The 14,854-nt window shown below is 45.1% G+C and overlaps 1 protein-coding gene across 9 annotated transcripts in view; it reads right to left on the reverse strand.

Moving 5' to 3' along the window:
* Positions 1 to 9,142: 9,142 nt before the first annotated feature.
* phf21ab (PHD finger protein 21Ab) overlaps positions 9,143 to 14,854 on the reverse strand; it is a 41,066-nt gene continuing 35,354 nt past the window's right edge. For all 9 annotated transcript variants that reach the window (XM_040132342.1, XM_040132339.1, XM_040132343.1 and 6 more), the window contains 4 exons: positions 14,613 to 14,768; positions 14,177 to 14,252; positions 13,981 to 14,084; positions 9,143 to 12,552 (listed from right to left, as the gene is read on the reverse strand). In XM_040132342.1, the coding sequence (XP_039988276.1) occupies positions 11,743 to 12,552; positions 13,981 to 14,084; positions 14,177 to 14,252; positions 14,613 to 14,768 (1,146 nt within the window). In that variant the 3' untranslated portion in view covers positions 9,143 to 11,742. The remainder of the gene's footprint in view (positions 12,553 to 13,980; positions 14,085 to 14,176; positions 14,253 to 14,612; positions 14,769 to 14,854) is intronic.

The following is a 14,854-nucleotide window of genomic DNA, read 5'->3' on the forward strand; positions in this document are numbered from 1 at the left end:
TTTGTGTTTAATGGCGGGCGGTACCCGAGGTGGGCGAAGGCCCGCCCCATGGCCTGCCTCTGATTGGCTCTGACCCTGCCACTTCCTCCCTCCTCCCAGCCAATCAGAGGCAGAGGCGGGCGGGTCTTCGCCTACCTCGGGTGTGGAAAACAGGGCCTGCCACCCACCAGGCTGGAGTTGATTAACCCAGTTTCTTCTTCTAAAAACTCAAACATGGCTCCGTGTTTTCATCCTCGACGCTACAGAAATTCAACACTCCCACATTTCCTCCGTTCCTCCTTTTCTCTCTGTGTTTCAGTCTCACCCCGGAGAAAATAAGGGGAAACAGGGACGATAACACGACAACCAATGAAGCAGTCAGAGTAGAGGTGAGAACGAAGGTGATCGATCTTCAGTTCATCTCAATACTCACAAACCTAAGAAAGGTTCTCAACGTGTGGGGCAGGGCGGGACGGGGGGGCCGTGCCAAACAAATGGAAATCAGTGTAACAGGCGTAGGCCTGACTAATCCCTACCTCTGAAAACACAACACAGATACACAAAAATACCAAAACTCGCTTATCTACGAACTCGTTAGGGACGGGGACAAAGAAGAGCTGAGGCCTGCTCCGCGAAGCAGGATCTGGGGTCAGGTTTAACCCCGGGTTGGCAGGGTTACGTCGGCGGTCCACTCCTTACCTGGGTACACCTCCAAGGCGACTTATGCTCCAACAGAGCAGGTTAACTCCGGAGGATCAGATCAAAACCTGTCAATCAGACCACTGGAAATCCCAGTCATCGTTCCTACAGGATCCCGACAGGGACAAAAGAGTTTACCCCAAAGTCACACACAACAAAGACCAGATGTTTCTATAGATCGGTCCAGTCGTTTTACTGCTCCAGACTTTCCGTGCGTCCGCTCTGGTTTTAAAACAGAGCTTCTCACAAACGGAGGGAGAGTTGATCACAATAACTAACTACGTAATAACTGTTATAGCTTCAGTTTAACCGAACAAAGGTTCAAAAGTTTGATTCCCGACAGGATTCTCGACGCAGCGTCGATGATTTTCCTCTGATTCTACCACTGCAGCTCAGAAAATCCAGAGGAGACTCTGACGATAAACGGAAATAAAAACTAAACCCTCTGACGTCTCCTCTGTTAAATATTTTTCCTGATCGTGAATGAACATTTCCGTCAGACTGACCTCATGAGACGTGAACCACTTTCTCTCCTCTGCTCTGCAGAAACAGTCTGACATTATTTCAACTTTTGTTTTTATGTGTCACATTTTCATAATAGTTTATTCATCATCCGATAAAACAGGGCAAACATATTCACTCAGTAAGAAACTTCATAGTAATTCTGTACTAATTACATCAAATCCTTAGGTTGACTTTATTCATCGGAAATTCCTTCTAGTGTTTCTTTTGTCTTTGAGTCATGTCGTCATACTCTCCACACTCACTTTTGGCTGCCGCTCCGACTGAAGTGACCCGCAGGCATCGCTGTGTGTCCTAATCTCAGTCATGTCAAGGCTGTTTGCTCTCTGCAGCTTTTCCCTATTGCGTTCACCCCTTCTACTTTCTGCTGGATTTCATGTAGATGACGTCCTTTGTTTCCTTGCCAGTGCCCTTTCCGGACAGTCCCGGTATTGCTCCGTATTACCGCTCTAGCCTGGGCTCCGCTGAAAGCTCCCTCCATAAACTCCTCCGCCCAGGAGCTGGTGTAATCACCCCTGTCTGCCTGTTGGTTGGTTTATTTGGTTGCTTATCTGTCAGCGGGATTAAAGAAGCAAAAAGGGAAAGAGAAAGAGAGAGAGGGAGGCACAAAGACCAATAATAATAATAACAGTAAGACTAATAATTATAATAATGATAATGATAATAACTGAAGCAGTGGGTGTTGAGCAGGATCATGGGGCAGCAGGTGGTTTACAGTCACAGATCCAGACTCTGCAGCACCAGAGGCAGAGACACCTGCAGAAAGCGACAAGAGGAGAGAGGAGAGAGACGAGGAAGCACAAAGCTACAGGAGAGAGAAGAAGCTGATTCAGCAACGAGCATTGACGCGACACGAACGCGTACAGATGAAGAGGAAGAGGAGGAGAGAGGATCCTTCCGGCCGGTTTGATGCTATATCACCGTGCGCTGCCGTATGGCTCGAGTTACTGGGACAACCACGCTGCCTCCTTGAAGGACGCTCCGTCCTCCTAAGGTTGCCATTGCGGCAACCTTCTGGATGTAGTCGGTCCAGAATCGGGGTGCAGCCGACAATCCTTGGCTCTGATTTGACCGAGCTCGGAGACCAGATGCTCCGGTAGAGGCCGTGGTTTCCCCATAGAGGGGGTGGGTCAGCTATCAGTCCAGCCTCTGCGAACCATAGTTCTTCAAAGCCGAGGATTCAGTTTCCCTCCATTTCTGGGGGTTTACTCCCAGTATATCTCGCTGGGGAATGCTGCAGTCGGGGCCTTCGGGGGAAAACCCTGGGTCGAGTAGAGCCTTCTGCTGTTCATCTGGGTTTATGCCTCTTGTTGGTTGCTCCCCTGGTCTCAGGCATCTCACATCTGTCTGAGTCCAGTCCTCCGTGAGGTTAAGTTGCTTATTGGAGGGGTAGGGGTGGTGCGGGGTCGTTTCCTAGGGGTGACTCGGGAATCAGAGGGTAAGGGGGAACGACCTTCAGGGTAACCACGGGGTTGGAATCGGTGGTGTTGCTCTTCCTCTGTGAATTTCCCATCGAGCCGATCCCTTTCAGGCCTCTACGTAATCTTCCAGCAGGACGGTTTCAAGGTTTCCCTCTATGGGGACAGTTGCAGGCTTAGGCACGAGTCCTCCTGCGGGCGGGACAGTGGCCGTTCCGAGGTTGTGGGGGGTCTTCGGCAGAGACGCGATCACGCCCGGCTCGTGTCAGCCTTTCTCCTCCTGGTCCTGTTAGGTCCACTTCACGGGGTTCTGTTCTGGTCGCCCCGGGTCTAACTGAGGTCTGCGCGTAGAGGGGTCGAAACTGCTGCTACATTTTACTGCTAGTTCCACGATACATCCTTCAGTAAAAGAAATCCTGAGCTCCGCAGTTAAGCTGCCTCGTTGAGTTGATCAGTTCGTGTTCACTAGAGAAAACGACACCAACCGCGGGTTTCTCTTCAGCACCAGTTCAGTTTGGAACGATTGTTAGACACTACGTAAAAAATGCGGTAGGTATGATCTGTAAACGACTGGGGAGTCAGCTTTTCAACGGACTTACCAGGAAGTCTTCAACAAATGTGGTCTCCTTATTGCACCGAAAGAATAATAAATAACGACTTTGTGATAAACAAGGACCCTGCCAACTCCTCAGCAGGGAAAACATTTTCTATACTCCAAAAAACAAACAAAAAAGAAGAATGACAGAGGAACAGTGCGAATGGAAAAACTGTCAAAACGCTCAATATATGAGGCCTGAACTGATTTTGTTCCTTAATGTCTTCATGTAAATTGATTCTGTTGTTTTATTTATTTCAGATCAGAATTGTTGCGTTTTGCTTCTTTTCCAAGCCAAATAATATGCACTCATTTAGAGACACGAGAAAAAGATATTTGTCAATAAGGAAGTAAAAAACAACATCAGTCTATCGGTTACAAGAACACGGATAACTGACGGAGCTGTAACAGATGTTCCCCACTCTCCAGATGTTGCCACAGGACATGAGAGCAGGTAAAAGGGAATTTACCCCGCCTGTGCCCCGAGATGTATTCTTCAAAAACCCGTTCCTGGTGACTGTGGAGCTGCACAAACACTGGAGGCCGAACGCCGTCACGACACGACTCTAAAACCTTCCCCTCACACGACGAGCCGCCGCCTTTTCAACAAACCGACGACCATAATGATTTTTATACGAGTGTTCGACTCGTATGCTGAGACGTTTATCTCGGTGAGAAGGAAAATGAATAAAAAGAGGAAAACACTTAGCAGAGGATGGTTTCGATCCATCGACCTCTGGGTTATGGGCCCAGCACGCTTCCGCTGCGCCACTCTGCTGTACGAGGCCAAGGGAGCGGCGGTGGCGCATTTAAGCCTCTCAGTACCCGGGTGATCCTGCCCGACGGAGCTGCACCGCGGAGTCGAACTGCGGTTCGTGGGTTACACACAACCCGGAGGGGATGTTATCGTCATGACTGGTCCACAGACTGGACAAAAAGACTTTGAGTGTTATAATACACCATTCTTTGTCATATATATTCTTTATTTACAGTCTGCGGGCTGGTCCCAGACAGACTTTACTCGACAGTATTCGCCATGATGATGGAAGTACTCGGATACTTTTACCTGAGCAAAAGTACGCGCCCCACAGAGTAGAAGTACTCCGTTACAAGTAAAAGTCCTGCATTCAAACTGTCACTTCAGAAACAGCACGAAAGTATCAGCATCGAAATATTTTGAGAGTACCAAAAGTAAAAGTACTCGTCAGGCAGAATGAACACTGATACCCTCGTGTTCTAAATGTAGAAAGGCAGATTTCCCAAATTGTGCGTTATTGTGTTTTCGTGACCTATGAATCCTATTAGTATTTCAGGTCCCCCCCTCCTCCGGACCAGGGGCCCCCGAGCCCCCTGGGCCCCCGGACCCGTGCCCGGAAGGCCTGTTCAGCAATGGTTTCAAATAGTGCATAATAAATAATGCAGTGAGATGAAGTGGCAATTCATTTTATAATAATACCTGTAAAGCGTCACAGCAGAGGAAAACCAACAGGTGAGACACGGTGCTTTTCACAATTTATTAACAAAATGATAAAATAAATAAATACAAATTGATCAAATGCTCCTAATATCAACTCCTCCCCATGTTCCCTACAGTATTTCCTAAACACTGCATACAAAGAATTCATCACAGAAGAGGCTCAATACAGAGGTAAGAATCCCACCAGACCAGTCACAATGTCAGGCCAACAGAAGACACATCTGGAACAGAAGTCAAAAAAATAAACACATTCCTTTCCAAAATCATTATGAAAAAATACAAACAATTATACAAATATTCAGATTGTGTAATTACCAATTTACACATTATTCAGCACACCAGGTGAACTTTTTCTTTATTCATATCGCTACAATGCATCTCACCAAATGGAAGATAAAAAAAGACTTCTATTATTTTTCACTTTTTTTTTTCTTTTTTTTTTTTGCACTCAACACACCCCCAATGGAATTAGCTGTGGATGAGGTAAGAAGCTTCAGGTGTACAGTTGGGTCCGGACAGGATGGATGGTGAGCAGTAACAACGGACTGATGTCATGTATCGACAAAATACTAGAAGGCCACAATCATGACTTGATTGTTTTAAACCTAAAAACTGAAGAGCTACTTTACAGGATGCTTCCAGCACGATCCACCACAGAGGGAACTGGAGATGAACGTTTTCAATGCATAAAAGAGTTCCTCAGATACAAACTGATCAGCTCTCAGCTGCAGACACGCGCCGCCCTTCCAGCTTGGTGAACGCACACGATGCTGACAGAAGCAGAAATGAATTTCCAAATGATATGCATCGACTACACGAAAGGCTTCCCGACAGAAATGCGCGTTCGCAGTGTTCTTTGGATAAATTCACTTCTTAGAGCTTGACGAGATAGAAACCGAGGACTTTTCTCCAGAAGAGGACAATGACACAATTTAGACGTTAAGACTTGATCGAGCACCCCTCCCCCACCCCACAGCTCTGCTGGCATCCCAACATTCAGCATGGTGCATTAGCCAAGTTCAAATTAAAATCTAAATCCAAATGAGCTGAAACGGTCTCAGCTCCGTCCATAACACACCACGTCAGGAAGAAAGGTTTCCGTTCTAACGTGGGTGGCTACCGCGCTGTCGAACACCTGAACCGCACACCTCTGGCATCAGGATGCCAGAATGGTCAAAGAACAAAAAAGGTGACTTGAGTTTCACAGAAAACTTAAAAAACAAAAAGCAAATGCATATTAAAAAGGTTTGACAAATCTTGTATAAAAATTTGCATAAGAAGGCATGCGTTCCACCAGACTGAGTGGACAGATGTTGCTAATTGGGTCTAAGTCTGCCCATCGTCAGGGTGCAGGTTAGTTTGTTCGTTCCAAATGCACACGGGCTCCAGCTCACACGACCTGATTCAGCAAACTCATCCCTCCTCCCAAAACAGAAGAAGAAGAACCACAGCACAGAGGGAACGATGAACGATTAAAAATAAAACACGACGAGCTCCAGAGTCCAAATACCGGGATCCAGGCAGGACCAAAACGTCTCTGGGAACTCAAATCCGGAGCCAGATTCGTGACTGCAATTTGTGTTGCTGATAGATCCCGTTTTTACACTCCGATATTAATACTGGTCAAACCAAAAGTGCATCACATAACAACTGGCTGTCACGCTGAGCGAGATCTCGTCATCAAAGATCAATCAGTCAATCAATCAATCAATCAAATCAATCTCTCTCTCTCTCTTTGGAGCATTTTATTGACTGACGACGACCCGATATTCACCAGACTACCTCTGACCTTCGCCAGCGTCCGCAGTGATTTTTTTCCCCCCCACAAATGTAAAAGTTAAAATCACGTAAAAAGGAAAATAAAAACACATTTAAGGCAACTCCTATATTAAACGACAACAAAACACTATCTGGTCAATCTAAACGGCATAATATGAAATGTAGTTTCAACTTGCATTGACTACTGGCAGCCTGAGGTGAAGGGACCGGGTTTGTGCTCCGGAGTTTGGGGGAGCTTGGTGGGACGGGACAGACCGAAGGAGGGCGGGTCGGGCGGGAGGATTAGCTGGGTTAGTAAGGTTCTACAAGTCACAGTGCAAGTCAAGAGACAAATATTATCTGCTGTTTGAAGAAAGGCACTCTAGGTACCTACTGTACAGAGGGAAAGGTCCAGTTTGTCTGGAACTCATGTTCGGGCTCTTTCAGAGTAAAACTTGTTGAGTGAAGAGACTGGATGACTACTCTGCTCTATCCATGACTGAACACCGGCTAACATGTTGAAAAAGGAGACGAAGTCAACGTCCACCCGACACACAACAAAACACACAACAAATGGTTTTCGTAGGGAGCTGGGGACATACAGTATTAGTTGCCATTTCCTGTCAGACTTGCAGCTCTGTCCGCTCTTTTCCTTCCGTGTTCGAACGGCTGAACTCTTCGTTAGAGACAAATCACATTTATCAGACAACACTGTGGCCAAACATGTGGAAACGTTGCAGAGACTTTCCTCCGATTCATTTTTCTGGGATCTTCTGAATGAAGGCAGTTTGTACAGCTGATGTCAGAAAATTAGGTGTCAGATATGCTGATTCAGTCACAAGAGTCCATATGATATGAAAAGAGACACCTGTAACGGCATTTGTTGTAGCCGCCCAACAACGTATTCACCCCTGCTCACTTTGCTATCATGGGATGTCACTGTAGGTCTATGCAGAAACTTAGCAATAGAGAAATTCTTGTTTTATGAGGAGCATCACTGTTTCTCATTTAAGAATTCAATCCTGCTCCGTGTCTATCAAATGAGTCTGTAGCCATGCTAGCAGCTCTGAGGCCGTATTAAGTGATAATATCAGCGTGCTAATTAGCAGTAAACACAGTGTCCAACTGAGGCTGATGATAGCCTCAGTGGTTCTGCAGGTATATGTTCAAGAAGCAAAGTATTGGTCAAATTAAAAATGTTGATCTGATGATGGTGCTAGAGGAGAGGTCAGGGTCCCCTGAGTTATTCCGGTTCGTCCTGAGGGGACCGTGAACGTGTGAACCACATTTCGTCACAGGCCGTCTAACAGTTGTTACCGTACCTCTATAAAAACCAAAAATGTGAAACTCATGGTGGCGCTAGAGGAAAAGTCAGAGGGTCAACATAGTATGTAGGATTCATCCTCTGGGGAACATGAATATATGCACAAATGTTTGTGCTAACCAGTGGATGTATAAGATATATTTCACAGGATAAATGAAAATTTAGACCTTTCTGGTGACGATAGCAGAAATATCAGGGAATCACCAAATTTCTTTGGGATTCATCCTCTGGGCACCATGAATATCTGTACTAAAATTTATGCCAATCCATCCAATAGATATTGAGATTTCAGGCTCATGGTGGTGCTAAATAAAAAGTGCAGGGGATAACCAGTCAGTAGGTTTCCTCCTCTGGGACCATGAATGTTTGTACAAAATGTCATGAATTTTCCACCAATAGAATTTGAGATATTTCATTCTGGACCAGTGGTAGTGGACTGACCGACAGATCGACATTAGCATCTTAAGACAAAATGCTGCTAGAATGGCTAAAAAAAATTCATCAATAAAACAGTTAATAAATACTAATAAAAGCATTTCGTAATGATCTTCTACTTAACAAGGGTTGGAGAGTTGAGCCATGAACACCTCCAACACACTTCGGGGCTACTCAGGGGTGAATGCGTTTATGGACAGCTAAAAATTTAAGCAAAAAGCTCCAAAATCGTAAAAACGAAAAAGAACAAACAAACAAACAAACAAACAAAATGTTCCAGCACAACCAGAGGCACCGTTAATGAACAGACCAGAGTTTGTTAATGCCCCGTACCCAACAAGAAGCCAGAAGTCATGATTGGTTCACCAGACAAAGACAGACCCGAACTGACAGCCACCAAGCCAACGAATAACAGCATCACATTTCAGCCCAGACATGCTCCAGAAAGAAAAGAGATGCACTAGTCTAACTGTGAGGGGATGAAGGGGTTTCTGAGACAGCAGAAGCCCGGGCACTCCTCCCGAAAATATGAACTAGACTTGAGCCTAAATGTCAGACAGAGGTTTGTATTTCCTCCTAGAAAAATATTGGCAATGTGGGGATAAGTCACATCACAACAAAGAGATGCATACTCTGTTTAATTCCATATTAACATACAAAAAGCTCTTCAGCACTTCTTTGTAATGCAGCAAGCTTGTGCTTTAATCTCAGGATTTGTGGTATCGTCCTTTGAGATCCATCTGAAGGAGCAGGTTCATACAACAAATCCCTCCATTTCAAGGAAAAATAAGTTCCTTTAATGTTATTGTTTAATAAGCTCTCCTGTCTCAATCTGGGGACTTCCAATTTCTGAAATGGTAGCATCTATATCTTACAACGCCAATGATTTGATCTTTCAATACAGTAAGTGGACTTGTCCCTGCTGAATTTGGATACAACATCATTTTGGCAGTTCAGGATTCAACAGAAATGTACATAATGCAAAGATCACCACTTCAAAAAGAGGATTCCTTTTTGTGTTGATAATGCCAGTCCAGCAGGTTCAGGAACAGAAAGCACTTATTCTGAAGACTAGGAAGACCTGAATATCTTTTCCTATAAAAAAGAAACACAGCCCAGATATAGTTTGTGTGTGTTGACATTGCAATATTGCAATTTCACATTTAGTGCTCACAGTTGACACACTTGACTCACGAATGAAAACTCAATCACTACACTTGACCGACACCACTGAAAACATCTGTTAGGCTACCGCGCCTGTTCGACCTCGTCCTCCGTACCTGCTGAACGCGACGCTCAGCGTCTTTTCTGCCTGAGCTCAGGGATACCGTTGGGGAAGAGATGGATATGGGGAGGGTAACTGGGATTGTGGGTTGGTAGGGGACATTTGGGTCATTGGTCAACTGGGTGAGGGTTGACTCTTCAGTTTATTGGGTTATGGTTGTCAGGGTTCCAGGTGGTCAAATTGGACTGTTGGCAAACTTGAGAAACTAAGTTTGGGTTTTCGTCACTAGGGGAAGCTCATATTTTTATGTTGAATGAACACGATATAAGTTGTAGGCTGATTTGGAAGTTAATGATGTTGGTTTAAAAGGCTTCAAATGCTTCAGACGAAGTGCTTCTTTTATCGTCAAACAGCGTCTGAAACTTCGTCCACACCTTTCCGATGCCAGAACGGTAATGTTCTGTTGGTGTTTGGACGAAACTTTGCATGATCTAGTTTGTCTGAAGCATACTGAACCCCTTTGGGTTTAAGAGGGGGGGGAAGATAAGTTTGGGTTTTAGTCAGTAGGGAAACGGCTATGGCCACTTGTCAGTAGGATATGTTATGGTTTTTTGTTGACTGAGACACTGAGGGAAGTCAGTTTAAGTGTTCAGCCTGGGGAAGGTAATTTCTGGTTTTAGTCACTATGGCCAAATTACTGCTATTGGTTGATAGGAAAGAGTATGTTCTTCTGTTGATTGAAAACGGTTTTAAGTCACTGGTTGATGGGAAAGTTAGGGTTCATCGAGGTCATTTGGGATTTTTGGTTGTCAATTTATTGGGATAGGGTTGATAAGTTAGGTTATTTTGGTTCAGTGAAGAGGTTAGGTTAGATTTTGGTGAACTAGTAAGTTCAGGTTTAGGAACAGTTGTTTTTTTTTGTTGAAAACAGTTTGAGTTGTAGTTTGGTGAGAAGGTCAGGGAAGTCGATTAAATGGCGTCAGTTCGCTTAAAACAAAGTGCTTGTTGGATAGCTGAATGTCTGACGCTGAACTTCCCCAAGACCTTTACAAGTTTGGAATTTGGGGGCAGTGTCCGAGATTTGTAACTTTTTCTAAACCTACAAGTTAGTCAGATTGTGAACAATGGAGTGCAACACCATGAAAGTGTTTGAGAAGAGACTGTCCAAAAGTGAGCTGCGATACCCCCATTTCTAGAATTCATCGCATCTCGCTCCTCTCTACAGTGGCAGGCTTTCTGCCTCCTGGGCATTCGGATGACACAGGTCTGACAACGTTTTAAAAACAGACTATACAACAATATTGCTAACTTCACGCAGCCATTGGCTAGATGTGAAAATGTGTTTTTTACTAGGTGTGCTAGAACTGCGTTCATGGATTAGTTCATACGAAGTGTGCACCGATATCACCATTTCTAGGATTCACCGCATCTCGCTCCCCTTAACCATTGCAGGCTTTTAACCCTGCCTGCGAGTGTGGGCATTCAGGACGACATTTCTTACAAACTAGGTCCTTTGAAGCATGCTGAACTCTTGTGGATTAAAGAGGGAGGTGACATTGGATTGCTGGAGGACTGGGGAAGGCAAGTTTGAATTTTAGTCATGAGGGGAATGTTACGGCTGCTAGTCTGTATGGTTTTTTTTTAGTTAACTGAAGACAGTTTAAGTAGTAGGTTGAGGGGGAAGTTGGTTTAAGATCTGGAGAAGTAGGGGTTCATATTGACAGGGGAGGGTAAGGATTGTGGGCTAAGGTTAGGGTTAATAAAGGTTTAGGGTTGGAGGCTTGAAGATCAGGGTTGTGGGATTGCAGAAGTTAAAGGTTGTTCACATTAAGTTCATTGGGATGAGGGATGAACAGGTTCTCTTTTCAGTACTCTATCACAACACTGCTTTTTAGACCAGTAACCCCTGACAGATGTTTGGTTCCATGTTCTCAGTTATCTTCATAACCGTTTGAACCCATCTCCCCACCCCACAAAAGAACACAGGGGCCACTATAACAGGCACACACTGGTGTGATGATGAATTAAATCTCCCTTTGAGCATTCCCACCATTGACGTCTATCACTAATTGGCATGATGACACTGGTACGTAGGCCTTCCCGTACCCCAGTTCTGTGGGCGAACAGCCTACGTCTTCCCAGAGCCATGTGACCTGGGCTGTATATCTACCATTGACACAGTCTGACAATACAATGCAAACAAACAACATTTATACAGATTGGCAACTTCAGGGCACCGTATGGTGCAAGCAAAAGTCTTTTTTTTTTTAATATATATGTTTGAATTCCCGCAACTCAAGAGACATAGCATTACTTTTTATTGTCCAAACTGCTGACAAGAGCTGGCAAAGAATGCTGGGAGGGTTCTGAGGTTTTGCTGTTGTTGGTGTTGCTGCCGTCACTGTCAGTGACTTCCTCCTGTTTCTTCTCCGCTGCTGTCTCTGGAGGGTTGACGGCAGCCATCTTGTTCTCAGAGTTGGTGGTGGCGTTGGTGGTGCAGTCCCCTGCGGGAATGTGGTCAGGGCAGGCTGACTCAGCTGTACCGTTGGTGGTGGCAACAGTAGTGACCGCTGAGGCGGCGAGAATGTCAACCACCGGAGCCGTTTCAGGCTTGGCCACAACCTCCGACTGTAGACCAGTCCCTGCGTTACCCCCTCCCCCTGCCCCTACACCAGGCTTGGCCTTACCCCCTGCCCCTACACCGGGGCTGGTATCGGCTGCTAGGACTGCGCTGTCTTCCAGGACAGGCTGGCCGTCAGTGTCTCCTGCTGCTGCTGCCGCTGCTGCCGCTGCTGCTGCTGCTGCCGCCGCCGCCGCCGCCTGGTTGCTGCTTGCGGCTCCATGCTGCTCTTGTTTGTCGTTTCCATCAGTGTTGCTGTTTGCTGAGGAGCTCACAGCCTTCACTTTCTCTACAGAGTTGGCCTCTGGTGCAGCTTCAGAGCGGAGTGCGCCTTCAGCACTGTCCTGGACTCTGGCACTGACGTCTCTACCCTCTGTCTCTGCCAGAGCTTGGTTGAAATTGAAGGCTTGGATGAGGCGAATCAGGTGTTTGACTTTGTCCAGGGAAAGCTGCATCTCTTTTTGACGAGCCAGGATGCTGTTTTTGGTCTCCATGCATTTCTGATGGAAGGACAACAGGGTTAGATTTAAGAGAAGATGCCAGATGTTATTTAGGGAACAACCAAAAACAATTTGTTGAGAAATCTCCTAAAGATCCTGTGCCTCCAGATTTTGGGCTAACTAATCTTTATTAACTACCGCCAGTAGTTGATCCCTTTGGAATCCCTTATTAAATCTATTTAGGTTTAGCCTTAAACATTTCAAAGTCACTGAGTTGATAAATCTAGTTATTGAACCAAAAGATTCAACTGAGAGTTGAAAATTTAAATTTTGTGGTCTAAGAAAGGAGAAAATTTTCTGGGGCCAAGTTACGCTTCAACATTCACCACCTGTAGCTACAACTTGAATAGGAGGTCAACAACAGGAGATTTGAAATGCTGATTAAAATGTATCTGACAGTAGTGTTAAGTAGTGTTTCAAGTATTGCCCACCTTGTTTTTCATCAGTTTCTTTCTTCAAAAATCGAAGGTCCTGATTCAGAACTGTTAAGTTAATAAACTGAAATCATTTTTGTGTTTCGCTACAGAAGACTCAGTCGGTCTTGTTGAACTGCAAAAACAGTTCACTTGTGATTGTTAAAACTTCATCCATACACATGTTGACTAACAGTTGAGAAAAGGGTCAAATGTACATGTTATTTCGTACCTCTAGAATTATTTTAAGAACTGTCCCTGTGTATTTATGTAATTACTTTCCTTTCAAAGATACTCACGGCTGTCTAACGAGAGGCAGTTTCAACTCATTTATTATTACTCATTTATTTTCTTTCAAGACTGATGGGTAAAAACACTTTGCTTTATCCTGCAGCTGTTCTGTGGAACAACCTTCCTTTCGGCCTAAAACTGATCCTATCACAGCGCATATTCAAAGTGGCCCTGAAAAGATGGTTTCTCAGCGATTTGTAACCTGATTAACTTGATGAAGTGAGCTCAGAACACGTAGGCCATGCTTCTTCACCACTGTAAGTACTGTTTGTAGTTGTTGGTGTGTATGTATTTATTTTCTGTGTTGTCCTTGTCATGCTGTTTGTTGAATGTGGAGTACAGCAACAGAAATAAGCCTTCAGACTTTTTCCTGTTCTTATCCTTTTATCCTCCTAACTAGTTTTAGTCTGTGTGTTTGAATCATTAAATAAATTCATTCACTGATTTTTAAGGAACTATTATTAATTACCTACTTTTTATACAGTATAATCTGCTGCCAACGATCCTTTCAAACCGCAGCTGTGACGGTCAGAAGCACGCTACGTGAATGTTTTCGAACTCTTTGCTTGTAAAACAAGCGTGGGAGGGACAGAATTGATAAAAGACTAGGCTCTGAGCTCAGCAGGTCCGGGTATTTGGTTCTAAAACGGAACCGGCTACTGAAACCCTGTCAGTGGCCTCTTATTTTCTCAGTGTTGCTGAGCTGTCCAATGGTGTTTCTTACTGTTATGGAGTTGCTGAGCTGTTTGACTCTCTGTTCCAGCTGCTCCCGCTCCAGTTTCAGTTCAGAACTCCACTTCATCAGTTTCTGTTTCTCCTCCTCTTTAGCTGAAACAGAGAACGATAAAACAAAACAGTTAATCTCACTGCCCGCATTTGTCCCAGCAGACGTTGGAGAGAAGAAAATAATCTGACGGCACCTTCTTTGTAAGCGATGTAGGAATGAACAATAGCCAGGGTACCAGGCCAGGGAATGGCTTCTTCTTTTTTCAGGATCTGGAGAGAAAGGCTCTGAGTTGTCACAGATGTTGAGACTTAGAAAAGATTTCAGGAAGACAAATTTAGCCACCACCCTGTGGTGAGGCTGAAAAGGGACAAGCAATGGAGTGGATGGATGTGAGATGCCAATCTTTACTGACACAATGAGTGAGACAGAAGCACAAAAAAACAATACTGCATCATGTATATGCTTACAAAGGATTGAACAGTCCTAAAGTTCAGGACAGTGTGGCAGAAGGCCCATCAGCAGAAGAAGTTTTTACAGTCAAGTACAGCTACCAGCCCTGACTGGCCCTTCTCTGGACTGCGGTACCCCCTTCCCCCTGTCTCAGGATCAGTCTCGGCTGCTGCGGTTACCTGATCTTGACATTTTGGACAGATCCACATGCCTTTAGGAATGGTTTTCAGGGGTGGATCCAGGCAGTCCAGGTGATAAACACGAGAACACGTGTCGCACATGAGCAACTGGCCACTGCGTCTGCACACAGTGCAGAAATCCTCATGGATGTCTCCCTGTGAGGAAGAATTGGACCAATCAGTTTCCCCGCTCAACTGAGCCCCACCAACCATCTGTGGAGAGGCAAGGCAGGGGGAGGCAC

This window comes from Xiphias gladius, chromosome 8, assembly GCF_016859285.1.
Source record: "Xiphias gladius isolate SHS-SW01 ecotype Sanya breed wild chromosome 8, ASM1685928v1, whole genome shotgun sequence".
Lineage (NCBI taxonomy): Eukaryota > Metazoa > Chordata > Actinopteri > Istiophoriformes > Xiphiidae > Xiphias > Xiphias gladius.